Genomic DNA, 20,204 nt, shown 5'->3' on the forward strand with positions numbered 1-20,204 from the left:
GACATAATGCTAATTCTTCTTTCCTAAGCCCAGTATCATGTGTGTACATAATGAGGACGGGTTAATGGTTATTGACTCATTGCATGCACTTTGTTTATTGCGTGTTGATACAATTTCAGTAAACTCTGCAAACCTTTGATCCCTTCCCCTTTCTAAGCATAAACCCACTGACGTTGCAAAAATCATGAGCCAATACTACCGCATTTCTCTTGAACTGTCCGTTTTGCTTTCCTCAGGCACTCTGGTGGCATGCCCAAATGTGAAACCGAAAGAGGAATCGATTCCAAGTGGCTAACACCGTGTTCTGCAGAGACCGGGGTTTGTTAGATAACTGGGGATCCTCTGGCCCCACCCCAGCCTAGCACCATGGAGAGAAACAGTTCTTTCTTCAATTCTATCTGGGAAACCATCCGCACCAGACATGAAAGAGGCATCTTCAACACTGTCTGCCTGGCGGTCCTCCTGGGGCTGCCCCTGGTGGTGGTTCTCACACTCCTCTTCGTCTGTTGCCACTGCTGCTGCAGTCGGCCACCCAAGAGCGGCCAACAGCCAGACCAGAACAAGAAGAAAAAGAAAAAGAAAAAGAAGAAGAAGAAGAAGGATGAAGACCTCTGGATCTCTGCTCAGCCCAAGCTCCTCCAGATGGAGAAGAGGCCATCACTGCCTGTCTAGTGCGCAAAGAAGCAGGATGTCCTCCCCTCCGAGCCGAGCCTCCCACCAACCAGAGAGACTCGGGAGGAGCCTTTGAAGTGATGCATTCATGACCACAGATGACTCAACCAAGGAACAAACTTCAGACTGAGCCCCCCAGTGGATGGGGGCATATGGACAATTCTTACACTGTCTTGGCAGCTATGTGTCCAATAACCGTGCTCTCCGTTGTAGTCCCAAGCATGTATTACACTGACTCATGTATACTCTATAACAAAAGCACAGGAAACATGTATACATGCATCTTAGATGGCGTCCAACTTTGTGTGTATTACATTTGGACAACAGGTACAAGGGACAGTATGTTCTATTTATCACATGGTCATTTAATATGTACTTTGCTCAAATATACATAGTGCAGAAATGTCTTATGGGATTACATGTCCAGATTTAGGCGCATTTGCACAACTAAATAGCCATGCAAGGCCCTGTGCACTGTCTATTCACCATTCAGGCTGGAGATGGGTGCTTTCCTATTCCTATAGCTACATAGCATTTTACTGGAAATACATTTGAACATTCCAGGAACCTGGTACAGTCTCCACCCTAGTGTATATTGATACAAACATAGCTAGTAGTTCCTATATGATTCCGACCTTTTGCCTGTACCTGAAAGTTTAACGTATGGCTCCAAATACATTCAAAGGTCTCTGCTTGCAACTCACGACAAGGTCCTCATTACCACTGACAGGTGTTTAATGTGGCCCAAGACCTCTCGGGGACGTTACCCCATAACTACTCAGCAAGGTGCCCTTTTCTAAGCAGTGATGAACAGCTCTTGGCAGTGACTACTAGAAAGCTATGGAAGCCCACGTATTCACTTCATCGGACTGCAGCTGTGTACCCATGTGACATACGTGCAGATAGAAAGGGCAAGAACATGCCCCACATGAGCCAGCTTTGTTCTGTGTGACCAAGGGTTTTCAGAAAGGCAATGAGTAAGATCATTCCAAGTCAAGCCAGTCTCAAAACCAGCACACACACACATATACATATGCACACACACATGCACATACACACATGTATGCACACACAGGTGTACGCGCACACACACACACACACACACACACACACACACACACACACCTTGGAAGCAATCCCCTGTGTTTGTAGCAGTACATGGTGTGATGCAGGTGGGGTGTAGAAGCCATCGTTTAAAAGAAAGGTAAAACTGTAAAGATGTTTGTTGCTATCTATTGACGCTCAGGCAAATGTCTTGTACACAGTAGGTACTCATAACTGTGGATGGATCTACAATGACGTTAAGGATAAACTTGTAATACCTCATGACTCCCCCTTGAGTAACCTAATCTTTAACACACCCACTAACTGCTACAAAAGATGAGGTTAGGTATTGAGACCAGGGTTGCTTGACATATGTGCCCTGTGGTACCTGAGGACATGACAGGTTCTGAGTGGAGGAGAGCCTTTGCTCCCCAGGCTAAGGCTAGGAAAGGAAACTGCCTGGCACTTTGATTATATCATGGCCATGTTACGAAGCCAGAGAATTCCCTACCTGGAAGTGGATTATATTCTAACAGCTCATTTGCACATCTATTGGGGAGCACTTTAAATATTTTCCCCATGGAGAGCATTATAGACAGTGGCAAATCATTGCCTAATTAATGACATAGCCAAATTATGATATTACAGCAGCAAGAAGAAAAAAAAAAAAAAAAAGCCCTGAGTTTGATGAGACTGTACGAATGGAAAGCTGTACTCCCGGCTCACTGTGGCTACCTGGTACTCACGATCTGCTCTCTCTGCTCTCCGGGCCCTTGGAAGGTTTCTATCTAGTGGTGGCTCTCACATCTGGGTCTTCTGACAAAGCGATCAATATTCTCTCTCACCCTACATGAGCTCGATGTCACTAGGCACTGGCCTTCCACCCACAGGCCTCTTTGGCCAAAGCAACACTTTCTAATTCTCTGTCCCCTTGTCACATGGGGATCCTGTTGTGGGTTACCTGGCTGTCCTCCACGTGTGACAGGATGGTAAATCTTCTCCCCTTACCACATGCCCTTCTCTGTTAGTTGCTATCCAGCAGGTGTGTTTTCCCCTCTAGCTCTCAGTCACCCTAAGACAGAAGACTCAGGGGAGAGGTGAAGCAGGTCAGCAGAAATGGGGTGTCAGATATGGTCTGCAAGGATGGATCGCCAGGATCAGGGACCAGACAAATTACATGGTTTCTGTGACAACTGGCTGCCACTTTGACTTAAGACAGCAGTCAGTTGCCACGGGCTGCTATAACAAAGCCTCTGTCTCTAGGCACAGTGTACCTGCTGCTTTCTAGTCAAACACACTTGAGCCAGTCCCTGTCACAAAACACCCAGAAAGTCAACTCTCAGTTGCTTCTATATCCTGGAACCCAGGAGTCCCAACCCTGATTGGATCACCATGTCCTGTCACAATCTAACAAGCCCTGTAGAGAGCCTAGGATGGTGCAGGGCTCATCATACGATAGGCCCTCACATTGATGCTGGGGAACTGAGACCCAGAGCTGCTGTGCTTGGTGCCCAGTCTCCCTGCTTTGTTCTTTCCCAATCCATCCCCTATTGCTGCTTCCCCCTGTACCATGCCAGTTCATTCCTTTATGACTCTCCACCTTTTTCCCCCTTAGTCTATCTCAGAGTTGCCATGGATACAGTTAAGGGGTGGGGTGGGATGCTCAGGATCTGTGCCTATGTGACCTATCTGGGGAGGGTAAGTAATGGAGAACATATGAGACTTCCAGGGGCTGGAGGAAAGGCTCATCAGTTAAGAGCACTTGTTGCTTTTGTAGATGACCTGGTACCAGGCACACACGTCGTACACATGTACATGTAGGCAAAACACTTGTACACATAAAATAAATCTCTTTAAAAATTTAAAAAGAAGATTCATAAAGAAGAAGCCTTCTAAACTGGCATGGGCTGGGCTCGGGGAAGGGGTCCCTCCTCGCTGGTCTACCCTGATCACACTCAGATACAGTCAGAGGGGTCTTTAGCCATTATTCAATGGACTTTTTGATTTCTTTTGAGGAGGAAAAAGAACAGGAAAATGTAAAGGCAGGGCAGTCACTTTTTCAAGAAGAATATATAAATGATCAAAGTTGTACAGTATCTGCCAGTGTTTTTTTCTGTAAAATTTAAATACACATAAAAGTTTATTTAAATAAATATTTTGAAATTGAAATCCTTGCATGTTGGAGTTTGTCGTTTACTGTCTTGTCACTGAGATACTATTCTCACACAGAAACAACAGATGCAGAGGCTCTCCCTGCCTGGTCACTGCCCTCCTAGAACCTCTTAGAACCTCCTAGAACCAGGTCTGTGGCATCTCTCCTTTTTGTGCAGAGCAGGCAACCTTGGAGCCTGAACTGAGCCATGATGGTTGCAGAAAAGCATACGGATAGTCCCTGGTGACACTTAGAAAATATTTTTCCAGCGAAGTCAACCAGTGTCTTTTTATAGGAAAGGAAAAAATATTAAAGATTGAAAAAAGGAAAGAAAGGCAAAAAAACAAGATCTCTGGGTTGATTTGTTGCTATGAAACAAAGTGTGGAGAATCCTGCCGAGCTGTCACAGATCCGTGTATCTATACATATAAATCCGTGCACGTGCTTATATAAGCATATACACCTTTTTCCTAAGTTAACCACAGCTTTTCGCTAGTCAGGAAATGAGTGAGGTAGAAGCTCTTGGTTCCTTTCTCAACAACGCTTAGCTTCTCGTGAAAGTAGATGCCACCAGAGTGCTGGCCAACAGAAGAAGCAAGATGGAAGAAATAGTCTCTCCCGGCACTGCCCCATCTGGTTCTATTAGCCACATGTGGCTTACTTCATTAAATTAAATCAAATTACAAGTTCAAAGCTCAATTATGCCAGCCATATTTCAAGTGCTCAATAGCCACCCTGTTGCTAGGAACACCACCTCGGATGGCATAGGCTAGCATCTTGTGGGAGGAACAGCTAGTCCAAAGTTGGTGAACAGCTGCATTGTTTTAAGGGGGACCCCACAGCACAGCTGCACAATTCGCTATCTTGCCCAAGGCGGGGTGTTTCACAGCTTCAGTTGATTCCTGAGCTTCCCCCCTGCTTCCCCCCGCCCCTATCCATCCCCCCATCCCCCCTCCACCCAACCCCACCCCCCACCACCACACACCCATGACAACCAAGGAGCAGAGGCTGCTAAGTCATTCCTCCAGGCCTTCAGGAGGCTTTCCAATGAGGAGGAGGAGCCACCCAGCGGGCCTTAGCACACCCTCCAGGTACTTCACAGGCTCACCACTCCCTTGCAAGACCCTCAGCTCCACCTGCCCAGGCCCACCCACACTCTGGGGTGGGAAGAGAGAGTCGTACAATGCAATCATCCATTAGCTTTCCCCACCCACTGGAGAACCTTGCTGGCTGCTTGCCCTTCGGCTTTAGGGTTATTCTCGAATTCAAAGTCACAGGTATGCAAGACTGAACAACAACAGTAACAAAAACCCCCTTCGAACAACTTACAGTATCTGTCGTAAGTTCAACCTATTGAAATGTCTTCAGAGTCCCATAGGGACAAGTACCACTGTTTACTTAGTAAAGGCAGTGTGTACACATGAAAATATTTTAGCTTTTACTATGTGCCAATTCCACTGAGCCCCATCCCAGAGAATTTGTCCTGAGGGGTCACAACCTGCCTACAGAACAGGCCACTACAATTTAGTGTGCTCATTGCTCTCTCAGAGGGACACACACGCACCACGGCTGACAGCGGGTCAAGCTAGCAGAGTCGCACTGGGGTGAGCTGAGAAAGGAGGCCACCCCTGGGAGAATGGACAAGAGTTTCTGCGTTCTGTGGACTAGGACTCAGGACTAGGATGGCCCAGACCCCAATGCCCACACAAGGTCTCACCAGTCATGGAGATTATGCCTGTTATGTTGCCTTCCTATTAAGACTTATCTTCAAAAATTAAATGGAAAAAACATGCTCAATTTAAGTGTCATTAATGAAGAAAAATCATGGGTTGTGTTCAAGAAAACAAGGGAGAAAGTTCTAGAGAGGAGCATCAAATTATCCAGTCACATGATCTCCTCGAACGTCATTATCCTTTCTCTTTCTCCCAGTCATGAGCCATCACAATCCTCTTGACTATTCATAGAAAACCGGCCCTGGAACTGGCTATTCATATACTCCTATTGAGGAAAAAGAGGACTCAGAAGTTTTGAATGGCATTATAAAGCCTTAAGAAACAAACGCCTTGCAGCCCATAAGGAGCATCCATGACCACGTTTGATTCCTGCCTCACAAGTAAAGAAAACGAGGCCCCAGGGAAAGGAGCCTGCATGCGGAGGCTTGGGGCAGAGACCACGGTCTTCTTCCAAGAGCTTCGCGGGTCTGGTCATAAGTCTGTAAGTGTCCAAATGTCTCACTTTCTTGGCTTCCTCTAATTAAATGTCACTTTTTATTCACCAAAACAAAGAACTGCACTCATTCTTTTTCTTTAAATGTATAACACTGGGCTAGAGAGATGGCTCAGTGGTAAAGAACACTTGCTGACCTTGCAGAGGGCCCAGCCCCACATAGCAGCACACAGCCATCTGTAACTCCAGTTACAGAGAACCCGATATTCTCTTCTGGCCGCTATGGGCACCAGGCATGCAGTGGTGCATTTACATATACAAAGGCAAAACACTTTTGCACATAAACAATTATTTAATTTTAAAATAAATATTTTTATCATCAGCTTTTAAGAAGATTTCAGACTTTCTACAGACTTCAGAGCTATTCTTTGCTGTCTTTGCCCTTATAATTACATAGAAGTTCATCTTCTATAAGGAGCAGGGTTTTATGAGCTAACCTGGAATCTATATAACACTGGAGTTGGAACTCAAAGCATCCACGGAAACAATCAACTCACAAGAGAAATATCTTGTGAAACACAGACTTTGGAAATACCCCCTGGAAATTTCCTACCCGCTACCCAGCCCAGTACACAGTAGAAAGGTTGGGGGTAGACAGAGGCAAGGATTCACTGGACAACCTCTTCCAGGGGCTGCTTGCTTACCCACTGTGTTAGTTCAGGAAAAACAGTCCCTGAGCAACCACTGAAAGCAGGCTGGATCCGTACTAGACCCCACGGCCAACTCTCAAAACAGCATTACCCAAGAAGGATGTAAAGTGGGGACCCCTTCCGATCTTCCATTTGTGGAGGCAAGTTTCCCTTGAACTAAGAGGCACCTGGTAAGACAACACTGCCATCTACTGGCAATAATGGGTATAGCAGTCCTCTTATCCCTGGCTGCAGGCTCCAAGCATATTGATTGGCTCCCATTGACACCAATACTATTGATCCTCTCCATGTCCCTGGTGAAAGGCTTAAAGTGAATGGCCCTTAAGGTTTTTTAAGAGGGGGACCTTTTCTAGTAACTACGTTTCATCAGCAGCTTTTCTCCATTTTTTCCTTTTAGGTCTTTGCGTGCCTTCTTGTCTGCATGCTCTCACTTTGCACAGACCACACCTGTTTTTTCCTTCCTTGACCACAATTCTTTAAAAATCTCTGCAGAGTATGTTTGTGCATATGTGTGTATGTTTGTGTGTGTGTGTGTGTGTCTGTGTGTGTGTCTGTGTGCGCGCATGCACGCGTGCACGCCTGTCTGTCTGTCACTGCCTGCCTTTCTGTGTTTTCCTCTGACTCTCTCCCTCCACAATCCCCCCCCCCCCCCCACCCCGACATACACTCTTTCCTGCAGTATTTTCCAGCATTTGTAATCCTTGAATTCCTGATAATTGTAAGTTATAGAAAAGAGCGTTCGAACTCACTTGACAAGCATGAATGCCAACCTATTTCCAGAGGAAGCAGCCGTGACGCACAAACATCTCCAAGCTCTGTGGTTCACCGGCTGGCCTTTGGAGCCAGTCCCCCTTAAATCCTGCTGATTCCACAGATCTCTTTCTGACACAGATCAAGAGACTCATTGCCTCTTGCCTCAACTATTACAGCAGCTGTGAGCTGGTCTGTGAGCCCCCACCCTTTCCGAATGCCACACCCCCTTGCAGATGGTTAAGGGGCCCAGAGACCCATCAGGTGGAAGGAATAGCTTCTGATATTCTGCATCACAGCGGAGTACCTGTGGCTGACAAGGATTATCTGTATATTTCAAAGTACCTAGTAGAGAGCATTTTGCATGTTCTTAATGCTAAGACATGATAAATGTCTCAAGCAATGGACATGCCAGTCACTCTGACCTGGTCACTTCACAGTGTGCATGCATATTGAAACATCGCACTTTACCCCATAAGTATGTGCCAATTAAAAATAACATGAGGGCTGCAAGATAGTGCCGTGGATGAAGTGATTGCTACTCAGGTGTGAGGTCTTGAGGTAAATGCGTACCGGGTGTGGCAGTACACCTGAAGTAAATCCTTACACTCAGGAGGCAGAGCAAGCCGGCGGGATAGACTGGCCAAATCTGTCAGTTCTGTGTTCAGAAAGAGAGCCTATCTCAGTAAATGAAGTGCAAAGAAGCCAACAGAGGGTAAACCTCTGACCTACACATGTGCATACCACACATGTTAACGCGTGCGCGCACACACACAATTTTTAAGCAGTTTTCAAACTTTCCACTATTTTGCCTTCTCCAACCTGTCACCAAACTAATATTTCCAAAGTACAAGCCTGCCATGTCACTTCAGGGTTTCAGAACCTCTGAGCGCTCTCCACTGTCCAACTGCTTGTGTGAGAACAGTGGCTCTTAGCCTTGGATCCATGTTAGAGTCCCCTGGGGGAACTTTGAAAAGCTCGTGCATAGAACTTACCTGAGACCCACTGAAGGGCACTCTCTGGAGGGGCCATGAGCAAAGGGACATACATCAAAGCTTCTGCCGGCTCTGCCTGGCAATGTGAAGTGACGGCCAGTGCAGTGTTGCAGCAATGAGTCCTACCTGTGCTTCCCCTTGGCTCCCTGGGATCCTCATCAGCTCAGACACAGCTTTATCTCCCTAACGCTCTGCCTTCCTCTCCCAGGTGTCTGGTTGTTCCACTCATTGATTCAGCCTGTCTTTCTAGACCTGATGCCATCACTACAGCATGGAATTACGCATGTGCACACACACACACACAGAGTGCCACACACACTCCTGGTGATGCACTTTTTTCTTAAGCCACCATCATCCTGATTTATTTCCATTCTGTCTTCTCATAGTTCTAAGAGTGGATCAGGGCCAGCAATTGGCTTGGTCCTCTCGACCTTGTGCATGCACAGAATAGACAACACTTTGTGGGAGGATAGTTCTGGAACATGCTGTGCTCCTGGCTTCTAGTGTATCCCCATTTCTCAAAACTCTCTTCACTCTGGGTCATCTTGAAGCACAGCATGGCTTCCTTAAAGCTTCAAAATTTTGAGGACCTGTAACTTGGCTCTAAGAAAAGTGTTTGAGCCTCTCTGAAAAGGAGATCTACCCAGGATCCCAGTTCATAGGCCCATATCCAGTTACTGGAGTGAACTGCTGGGCTGGCCATGCTAAAAGCAAGGGAGGCATGGAGGAAGGTTGGGGACAGGGCTGCTTTGGAAATGAACTTCCCAGATTTCCTTCCCTGATCACAGTAGAATCTTTGAAGGTCAACTGAAGATTTCTCCATGGCAACAAAGAGCCTGTATACAAAGGGATGCTGAAACAGCTACAATCTCCCACACAAGTCACTTCAGTGGCCTGCAGTGGCGAAACCCTGGGCCAACTGGGATGGGCACAGTGTAATCTGCTGCCATCGAAACTTCCTCCAGAACAAAGGCTGAGGGTGACTCTCACAGCAGAACTAAATAGAGAAGCCACCAATCCTAGCAGCAGTTTTTATGCATCATAATATCTGAGGAGGGAGTCCAGCAATCTGTCTATGATGGTTTGAATAAGAACGGCCCCCCATAGGTTCAAATCTCATCAGGAGTGGCACTATTTGAGAAGGGTTAGGAGGTGTAGCCTTGTTGACGTAGGGGTAGCTTTGTTGGCGGAAGTGTGTCACTGGGGGTGGGCTTTAAAGTTTCAGAAGCCCAAGCCAGACCCAGTGACTCTCTCTTCCTGCTGCCTGTGGATCTGGATGTACAACTGTCTGCTTCCTCTCCAGTACCAGGTCTGCCTGCATGCTGCCATGCCTCCCGCTGTGATGATAATGGACTAAATGTCTGAAACTGTAAGTCAGCCCCAATTAAATGCTTTCTTTTATAGGAGTTGCTATTGTCACGGTGGTGTCTCTTCCCAGCCATAGAACACTGACTAGGCAAGGTCTTCAAGCACACTTAAGAAGCCTGCTGAAAACTATGGGAGTTGCTACTGTCAGCCATCTCTGGCTCTGGGCCAGTGCTGGGAACGGAAACCACTTTGTCAAGGAAGCAGTTTCTTGCTAAAAAATTTGAAGCGACTGTGAGGAGCCCAGAGACTCTGATTTGCAGAGATGGGGCTCGTTTGTGCAAAGAAGCACCGAACACTGCAGAAGGGAGTCTGCGGAGAGGACGTGGAGCTGGGGGGCTCTCCAGAGAGGCCCAAGGCAGAGGAGGATGTTACCTAGGGCTTAAGACCCAACGAAAGCTCCACCAAGACTCAAAGAATCTGTCTCTGAAAATATCTCCCCTCCAGGGATGTCTTCAAAGTCCCCACCCCCATCACCATCACCACCTCTGTCACTCCCCTCTGCAACAATCACTTCTTGAAGTTCTGACCTGACTTGTTTTTTATTGTCAGTCTCCAACACTAGAGATTTTTTTTTTTTTTTTTTTTTTTTTTTTTTAATTTACCATCGATCTCATGATGGGGAAGAAGAAGAACTTGTGTGTTGTCAGCCTTTGCCTAGACTATGTAGAACAAAGTGTGTATGTGAATGCTTTGTTTATTTGGATAAGGTCAGCACTTAGAACAAAACCCAGTACATGTAAGATTTAAGCAGTAAGTGTTAAATAAATGAGCGGGTGAGTAAATGACAGTATATGAGCTCCCTCAGTGCCGAGACTGGGTGGCTTGTTCATCCGTTTCCCTAGCAGGCCACCGCTTACTAGATTCTGGACTCAGTGGGCACCCACCTTTCTAAATGATTAGCCCCTATGCCAAGTAAGCTTCATTTAGCCCACTCCTTATCAGAACTAGCTGTTGCTGTGGCCTCGCTAGATGTGTTTGCCTGGTTGTGGGTGGGGAAAGCGAGAAGTTGAGAGACTGACGAAAGTGATTTCCAGTGAGAAGGCTAAGCAGCCGTGTACACACTAGACCAGAGGAGGGAAGTGCAGCTTCTAGAACCCTGGCCTTCCTTCCTACCCACACACTTCTGCTGCGTTCCTGAGAGCATGGTTTCCATCCCACAGGTAAGAGACCACAGCCAGCCCAATCCCAGCATAATGCTCAAATTGCACCTACCCTTGTACTTAAGTTAAAGTTAGAATTGAAGTGCATTTAAGTGGAGAAAATAACACAAGGCAATTTTTTAAAATCAAGTGGTTTATTTTTGTTTTCTCAAATAGGAATTTAATTTACTCCAATGGTCACTGACTTGGCTGTAGAAAACCTTCCAAAAATGATACCAAACACTCAAGAAGGACATGAGGACGCATCCAGTGTGGGGAGCAGGGAAGGGGGGGAGGCTGAGGGCCTGAAGGGCCTGAGGGGGAGTCAGGGAAGACTAAGAGTGCAAGCTATTTAGAGAGACAGATTATTTAAATGACTGTGAATTTATTTACAACATATGCAGATCTATGAAGGAGATTATGCAAATGTCTGTAAAGGGGGCGGTTAAATAGCTAGCAATAAAATGGGAGCTTTGATCTCCAGCATGCTAGAGACTAGTCAGAGCTTAACTAAATATGAATATATTGTGGCCCCTTTGTATTCTTTTCGATTTTCATCACACAAGAAATTTAAGAGGACTAAGATCTATACTTTTCCCTCAAAAATCAGGGGGACCAGCAGACAGCAAGTAGCCTCACCTCTGACCCCCAAGGGATCAGAACTTCACTTTGGTTTTCTACTATAAAGATCTATATTACTGGATGCATATAACGATCTCCACCAATTTCTAAAGATTTCCAATGTGATCTAGTGGAAGAGTCGGGTTTTTTTTTTTTAACCCTAATCCAACACATCTGTCATTACAGATGGGCTGAAAAACCTTGTGGTCCCACACAGTGCCCCGTGCCTATGTACTGTTCAATTACAATATTGTTGACTTCCAGGGCCCTGAGTAAAGACTGGCAACCATGCAGGAGACGTGGAAGGAACCTCTAAAAGTTGACATGTGGTGACATCATTAGCACTGTGGGTATCCAGCAATCTAAGAAGTCAGAGGCTATGAGCACCCTCAAGCTTCAGCTCCCCAGTCACTACCACCCACCCCACCCCAAATGTGTCTGTTCTCCTGTGAAGACAGCTCAGACAGGCTTTCAGAACATCCTTGCCTTTCCTCCGAGGGACCTCTTCTTCCTGCCAGAGAACCGGTCTCTGCTGTAACCAAAGGGGCGGATTTTCAGCTCCACATAAGGAATGGAGAACTCATGTCCTTTCCATGGCTCCCAGTTCACCCCCTGAAAAACAAACAAAAGAGCATGAAGAAAAAGTATTTGGGGGCTGGAGAGATGGCTCAGAGGTTAAAAGCACTGCCTGTTCTTCCTGAGGTCCTGAGTTCAATTCCCAGCAACCACATGGCGGCTCACAACATTTCTGGTGCCCTCTTCTTCTGGCATGCAGGCATACATGCCGGCAAAACACTGTATAGTTAATAAATAAATCGAGAAAAAAGAAAGAAAGAAAGAAAGGAAGGAAGGAAGGAAGGAAGGAAGGGAAAAGGTATTTGGGAGAAGAGTAGGAGTAAGGTGGCTTATGATAGAGGGGATCCTAGAGAGTGAAATCCATTTCTGATGGAAGAGGAAGTTTGGGCAGTAATAGGTTATGAGCCAAGACAGGAGGGCCAGATGATGCGCCCTCCCCTGCAATTTGACAGGCAGAATGGACAGGGAAAAGAAGCCTCCATGGTAGTAAGATGGAATGTGAGCCTGAGATGTGGGTGAGGCCACAGCACAAGGATGACAAGGGGGGGTGGCAACCTAGACAGAGATCAACAAATCGGCTATTGCCTTTCTGGTTTTCTCCCCAAAGGGGGGGGGGGTATAAAATAAACATATTAATTAGCCAATTGTGTAAAATCATTTTCAATTTAGACTGTTTAGATATTAGCGCTGGGGTAACAAATGGCCTGCTGAAAACTAAATTTCACTTTATGTCTTTTGACTGGTGAGCACAATAATATTTAATTCACTTAATAACCTTGCAACCTGGCCAATAAAGAGCCCAAGTGACCAATTTTATGTATTTTAATTTGTGAGGTAAATAATAAACAAGAAGCTAAATGCCTTGCAGACTGAGAAAAACACATTAGCCAGATGAATGTCTTTTATTAGCAAATTCAGAGATGGTTTAGGGCATGCTGGCTGCTCATTTCAGATATTTGATATCTGATCACAGGGCTTCCCTGGTCGGCCCACATGCTGCCACCATGATACATGGGACCAACCCTCCCCATGGCCCTGTGGGCACATTTCTTCTTCCTTTTGGCAAAATATTGCATAAGGATTGGAAGTCCCGGCTGCCTGGTAAGGACCAAAGTAATAAAAATGTACCTGGATGCGAGAAGTGATAATATTTACAGGAATGTTGGTATGTGTGAGATCTGGGGAGAGGTGGCTTCATGAAGGCCGGGATCAGGACCTAGGATTGGAAACTAGAGACCCAAGACTGGTAGGTTTATGGAGGATAGGAGATTGATGATAAGTAGGAGAAGGGTGCAATTTTCAAGAAGCCATGAGGGGTCAGCAGATGCCCTGTAGCTGACAAAGTGTCACAATGATATAGAAGGGCCATGGAAGTCTCAGAATTATTGACAGAAAAGTTTGTAGGAGAGGAGTCTTCACATACACTGGGCCCTGAGCACAGTCCTGACAGAAGGACAAGAAGTGGATGCTCGCTGCAGACTCTAGGCGACCTGGGTTAGAGTGGAGCCAAGGATGGGTCTGGCCTAATTTAGATCCTGTCTGCCTACTGCTTTAGAGACTGTGTGAGCTCTGGGATAATGAAGAGACATCTAGGAAAGACAATGAAGCATCTGGTTTTGGACCTAATGTTTGTGTTGTCCCCAAAATCTGTTTATTGAAGTTTTATTGACCCAATTGGGTAGTATTCAGAAGCAGCTCTCTGGGGATCATTTTGGATGCCCCACAATAGAAAAAGAGGTGGTCAGATTGCCTCTCTCCACATCATGTGAGGGTACAGCTAGAAGGTGTCTATCTCCATGCTAGGAAGCTCCATCAAGAGTGCATCAGCTCACGTTCTGATCTCTGACTAGGCAGCCTCTAGAACTGCAAGCTATGCATGTCTGTCTTCAAGCCATCGAACCTGTGGAACTTTGTGAAAGCAACCTGGCCTTTAACAGGGTCTTTAGTGAATTAGGAGCACTGATAGCTAGATATGGTGGTGTTCACCTGTAACCCTAGCCCTCAGGAGATTAAGGTAGGAAGATCCAGGCTCCAAGGCCAGCTATATAGCAAGAGTCTGTAAACAGATGAACAACAACAACAATTTTGCCAGATGTGGTGGCAGATGCCTGTACTCCCAGAATTTAAAAGGCAGAGGCAGAAGGATCATGGGGTATAGTCATCCTCAGCTACAAGGCAAGTGTAAGGTCAGCCTGGGTACATGAGACCCACCCTGTCTCAAAAATATTACAAAAGAAACTTAAAAATCAAGTGAGATGGCATGTGACTCACATCATGGGTCTTTATAGATCAGTACCAACAATTCACCCCCCCCCACCTGCAGCTCAAAAAGTGTGCGGCAGGGCAGTGCACACTGTGTAGTACCTGTGGTCTGGCGAAGCCTCTCCTGCCCTCACTAGAAGTTTCAGAGAGAGAGGAGCTATCACACTAACCTGGATGGTGTCTCTTCGAGAGTAGAGACAGACAAATACGGTAATAGAAAAGATGTTCACCTGCCACCTACCTCACTATGCTTGGTCTCCCCGTATTTGCCATTAGGGTTGGCCAAGTGACAGTTCTTATACCACCAGCCACCATGATGTGTCAGCGCACAGTTGCTGAGGGCAATATCATTGTCTCGGTCAAAAGTTGTGAACTTCCATCCATTGTGGTAAGTAAGAGCATCCCCTGCAAGAGAGATAGGAAGGGAGTTAAGAGTTGTGAGGGAAATAGGCCCCAGCAGGAAATATCTAGGATGAAAACACCAAGGATCCAGTTGTGTATTGCAGATGGTCACAACTCTGTCAGAATGGCTAATGTAGGAAGGCGAGGTAGACAAACAGATGTCATTCAAACACCAGGCCCGCTTCTCCAGCTCCCTCAACAGCATTCTTACTTGGAAGGCCTACCATCACGGCAAGAGTCTAACCCCCTACGTGCAATATAAACACTCTCTGTCCTTCTGCATTCACTATGGTGACCACTCTCCTGACACCTGGACCCAAAACTCATGCACCTTGCTTGACACATCTTTCATACCCTTGATGGAACCCTTCTTTCTCAAATCACCCTCCTCACTCTACATAGCTGCCAGTCAGGCTTCTTTTCATCTCTGAGGGCCTGTGTTCACCCCACAGCCTTCCTTCTCACTCTCCATCTCCCACCTCCTGTGGAAATACCCATTTCACTGTCTCAAGTCTAGCATCCCTTCTACCTAGGGAAAAATGATTCATCTTACTTGCTGGGTGTGCTTGTCACTAGGTTGCCTCCTATGCTCGGCCTCTAATCCCATTGTGTCTACTAGGGCCTTTTTGCCCTCTGCCTTTCATTGGTCAAACCCTAACCTCCCTTACAGCATAGCTCAACTCTAGTTCTGAAGAAGATTCTCCTCATTGATCCTCCTCTTCCACCTCAACATGTACGTGCATGCACACACACACACACACACACACACATACAGAAAGAGACACACACATGCACACAACACATACACACACAGGCACACACCTGAAGCTCTAGAGCCCCTCTGGGGACATTTGTACAATTTGATGCTTCATTACATCCTGTCTGGAATCTGCCTTAATTACTTCACTCGTCCTGCACCTATTTCTCTACCACATTTGTCATCCACTTATAAGTTCACTTTCTTTTTCAGCTCATAAAAGGCAATAAGAGCCCATATCAATCACAGGCTTAATCAAGTTCCCCACCTGCGACAATGACACTCACATTTACATCTAATTGCTGTGACTCTCCCAGGCCTGCAAGGTGGGCAGGGCTCTTCTGGATCCCATGAGGAAATAAAGTCCTCGCTATTCACCTGTAGCGACCTAAGGTCCAAGATTCCATAAATGAGAGTGTCAAGACTCAACTATTGGTCCTCAGACTCTAAAATGACAATTCTTTCTGAAACACAGATTCACCTTGGGTGCCCTTAATCCCACATAAGGCTTCATTCTTACTACTAAGTGCATTCTATCTCTCAAGGCCTTCAACAAGGGAGGGAGTCCCTATGATCTAACATTACCTTAGAACCTACTAAGAATGTAAATTCTCAGGCTCACCCCAGGCCTACAGAACTAGAAATGGCACATGGGTGGGGAGCATGCCTGCTGTACTTCAACAGCCTTTCATGTAGTCACTGCAGTTTCATTCTCATACTTATTCAGAGGACACACGCTAAGTCTGCCATGGGTGAGCCCCATGCTAGGCTGTGGAGATGTCAAGTTCATGTTCTGGAAAGCTGTTGGGTGAGTTAGAGCAGGTATGGAAAGAGTTCATAGGAGTTGAGGCCATGGGCACAGAGGAAATTAACCCTTAGGAAGTTCAAGGCTCCCAGTTCAGTCTCCAACATTCCATGTCCCTCTACAAAGTTAATAGCACCTCGTGCAAAAAGAAGGTCCCAGTTTGTCCCTCCAAGTCTATAAACTCAACAGGCGTCCCTTTGTACCTCACCCAGCATGGCAGGGGTGTAAGAACAGGGCCGAGAGGCTGCTCCTCGGACACCAAGATGGCCCTGCCTCCATGAGTATCCTCCAGTCAAAGAAAAAGACAGGCTGCCACTTTATTTGTGCACATTTTCTCCTCCCTCCAGATTTCCTGCAGACAGTTAACTACAGCTTGAAATAACACACAATGGCTCCCCTAGTAACATTCTTTTAATAAGTACAGCTTTACTAGCTAGAATATGAACTTCCCAAAGCTTATTTTCCAAGAATCCAGACAAATGCTTTCTCAAAGATATCTTCAGTCATCTAACCTTGGATTCTGGACTAGAAAAAGGAAGTGAGCTTTGGTCTGTATGGGATATTATTATTATTATTATTATTATTATTATTATTATTATTATTATTAATATTATTATTATTTCTGCATATGGATTTTCTACCTTTGAGAAATCGAAACCACCCTTTTGTTCAAAATATAGAAAATGAGCATGCTTATGAAAATAACTGGCCCCAGATGAGGTAGCATTCTGATTCAGTGAGTTTATATCTTCCCTAAGTAAAACCAAGATAATCTTGGTGTGATGGATACTCTTTAACCCCAGAACTCTGGAAGTTAAGGCATGACAAGTACAAGTTTGTGGCCAGACTAGAATACATACCAGCTAAAAAATAATGAATTAAAAGTTAGTTAAGCTGGGTAGTGGTGGTGCATGCTTTAATCCTAGCACTCAAGAGGCAGAGACAGGTGGATCTCTGAGTTTGAGGCCAGCCTGGTCTACAGAGTGAGTCCCAGGATAGCCAGAGCTACATAGAGAATCATCATCATCATCATCATCATCATCATCATGAATAAATAAGTAAATATATTTTAAAAATTAGTTAAGCCAGTGATGCATAGATTTCCTCATACTGGGGTTGAGAGAAACTGCTCATAAGCATTTTGGTTTTCTTTGTTTGTTGTTTTTTGTTTTTTGAGACACGGTTTCTATGTGTGTAGCCTTGGCTGTCCTGAACTCACTTTGTAGACCAGGCTGGCCTCAAACTCACAGGCAGATGCTATGAGAAATCTCATAGATCTAAACCAACACTCAAGATGTGTTCAATGAGCTGGTCACCTTTCCACCAAGGCTGTGCATTTCAGCTGTAATAAAAGCACTCATGACCTAGACACAGGAATAGGCGGCACACACAGCGATATCGTCTGTCTTCTACACTGTGCCTCATCATAGCCAGAAGCTTCCTAGATTTTTAAAACCCTCATCTGAACCAAGAAGCAGATACAAAGAAATCTAAAATGCCACCGATCTCACCGTTGTAACGCAGAACATAAAGGCAGGAGTGACGGGGCACACGGGAAGACTAGATGGTTGCCAAAATGCTATGTGATTTGAGAGTCTCCCAAGACTTCCTATTAAAAAAAGACATCCTCCACTGACTGGCCCTGTTGGCCTGAACAACCTTAGGATGGGAGCTATCCCCTAGTCACAGTTAAAATGCAAATAAGGTACCTGGGAGGAGAATCGCATTAATTTAAGAATATGTTGACTCCGTTTTCCATTAGCATCAGCTCATTTGCTGGATTGTGTTAACTAGGCTCAGAAAAGGCAGAGTTTAATGGACCAAGAAAGGAAAGGGAAAGAAAGGGACAAACTGGGAAGATGGATCTGCATGAAGTCCTGACCAAGGAGCCAGCAAGGGCATCTGGTCTGGGGAAGACAGAGGGCACTGGAGCCAAAGAGAAGCACCTGACTTCAAAACTTGTTCAGGAAGATCTAAGCCATGAGGTGTGAAGGGAAGGCTAAGTCCGAAAGCATGACGGTCAGCCAGATAGTTGGTAGAGTAAGACCTGAGCAGGAGGCCACGGGGGGGGGGGGGGGGGGTAGGAGCTGAAGGCTGGCCTGCAAATTCTCTATTATTCTAAATGGTGGGAGAGAAACCATCAGGAATACAATCTGACGTAAGTTGGAGATGAGGTAGGAGTTATGTAATGGGCTTGGTCCCCCAAGACAATGAATTTAAGTTATTTTAGTATTAAACTGCCATGATCACCATGAGTCATAGCACTCAAGAGACAGAGGTAGGAAGATAAGAAGTGGTTTGCTAGCCTGGGATGTCTTTTTAAAATAATAATTATGATGATCGCTTAAATCATTCTGTAACTACCCTGATAATCACAAAGGTCCATCTGCGTTTCCCAGTTGTATCCAAGCTCCCTTTTACTCCTTGAACTAACAAAACAAAAACAGAAAAATCCTCACTGACTGGCCTTGTTGGCCTGAGCAACTTTAGAACAGGAGTTATCCCCTAGTCAGAGTTAAAATGCAAAAAATGTACCTAGGAGACAGTCAATTAGCTGAGAATGTGTTGGCCCCTTCCACTCACTCTCCCAATAGCCTGACTCCCAGGGCTGACTCCCATATTTTATACTCCACTTAGCCTGCATGCAGTGCAGCCCATCCCCAGCCCATGGAAGATGCAGAATGCAGGAGGAAGGAAGGGGCAAAGGCAAAGCAGAGAAGTGCCTTTTTCTGGAGTTATTTTCCCCAGAAACAATTCTCACACACTCTTTCCCATGCCGTCTCTGCTTAGAATCCTTGGACAGTTTGAACTTGGCCAAATGCAAACACTTTGATGATAGGTACCCACCTGCTCCCATACTGCCTGGTCACCAAACTCAGGATCTAGTCCCTAGTAAGATATTAAACACCCAAGAGGTTACATAGAGAAATCCTCCATGATATTTCATTGTTTTAAACTCATTAAGCATGCACCAGGGTCTTTGCTAGATACTAAGAAACAAGAGCAAAATTCATATTATGGTTTTAAGAATTGACATTATAGAACTCAAAGAAGTTTTCCCTTCAGAGATGACCACTTCAGATCATAACCTCAGACCTCAAGAGATCCTTGAGGACACTACTTTGAGATGCCCTACAAAGCCCTTGGGTACAAAGCAACCCCCTTGCCTTGGCTTAGTCTTCTATTTCCCCCCAACCCCTCACCTCCTCACCTCCTCCCCCCCCCACCTTTCCCCCCACTCCCTCAGATGTGGGGAACGCCTTCCTTTCCTCCCATCCTTCTGAGACAACTCCACCCTTCACACACCCCTACCCCTGTCCTCCAAAAAGCTTCCCCCAGCCACTCGGGTCCTTGATGTACCCAACATACCCACTCCTTAACTCTCTATTTTCCATACCATTTGGTCTACAAATGTTATTCCTTTTCCATATGCTTTAGAGAAGGGAGACCATGTCCTCTACAGTCAGCCAATCTAGCCAGTAACACATTCCTACATATTTACACCAAAATTGGAATCAGGCAAAAGGCAGGGTGTTTAAAAGCCATGAATGCCGTTTTTAAATATCAGTGTTAAAGCAATAGTCACACAGTTCCCTCTTTTTAAAAAAAAAAAGTTAAAAGGGTATGACACCAAAAAAAAGAAAAAATTGTCAGTATAATCCCAGTATCTTCAGTCGTGGTGCTTAGCTTTGTTTCTTTCCCTGTATAACTGGATACATCACCCATTGGCCAAAATCCAGTGAGCAGCTAAGAGAGGCTAAGCGAGTCCCTGCTTTTGGATAAAC

General features: G+C 45.7%; 2 protein-coding genes across 2 annotated transcripts in view; one reads left to right on the plus strand and one right to left on the minus strand.

Moving 5' to 3' along the window:
- Positions 1–352: 352 nt before the first annotated feature.
- On the plus strand, positions 353–679 carry Kiaa0040 (KIAA0040 ortholog). The gene has a single exon (XM_051147660.1). The coding sequence runs from the start codon at positions 367–369 to the stop codon at positions 670–672; it is 306 nt and encodes a 101-aa protein (XP_051003617.1). The 5' UTR covers positions 353–366; the 3' UTR covers positions 673–679.
- Positions 680–12,060: 11,381 nt separating this feature from the next.
- Positions 12,061–20,204, minus strand: part of Tnn (tenascin N) — a 62,422-nt gene continuing 54,278 nt past the window's right edge. The window contains exons 18-19 of the mRNA XM_051148332.1: positions 14,697–14,860; positions 12,061–12,229 (exon numbers count right to left, since the gene is read on the minus strand). Coding sequence (XP_051004289.1) covers positions 12,089–12,229; positions 14,697–14,860 — 305 coding nt within the window. The 3' untranslated portion in view covers positions 12,061–12,088. The remainder of the gene's footprint in view (positions 12,230–14,696; positions 14,861–20,204) is intronic.

The sequence above is a fragment of the Acomys russatus genome, chromosome 6, assembly GCF_903995435.1.
Source record: "Acomys russatus chromosome 6, mAcoRus1.1, whole genome shotgun sequence".
Taxonomy (NCBI): domain Eukaryota; kingdom Metazoa; phylum Chordata; class Mammalia; order Rodentia; family Muridae; genus Acomys; species Acomys russatus.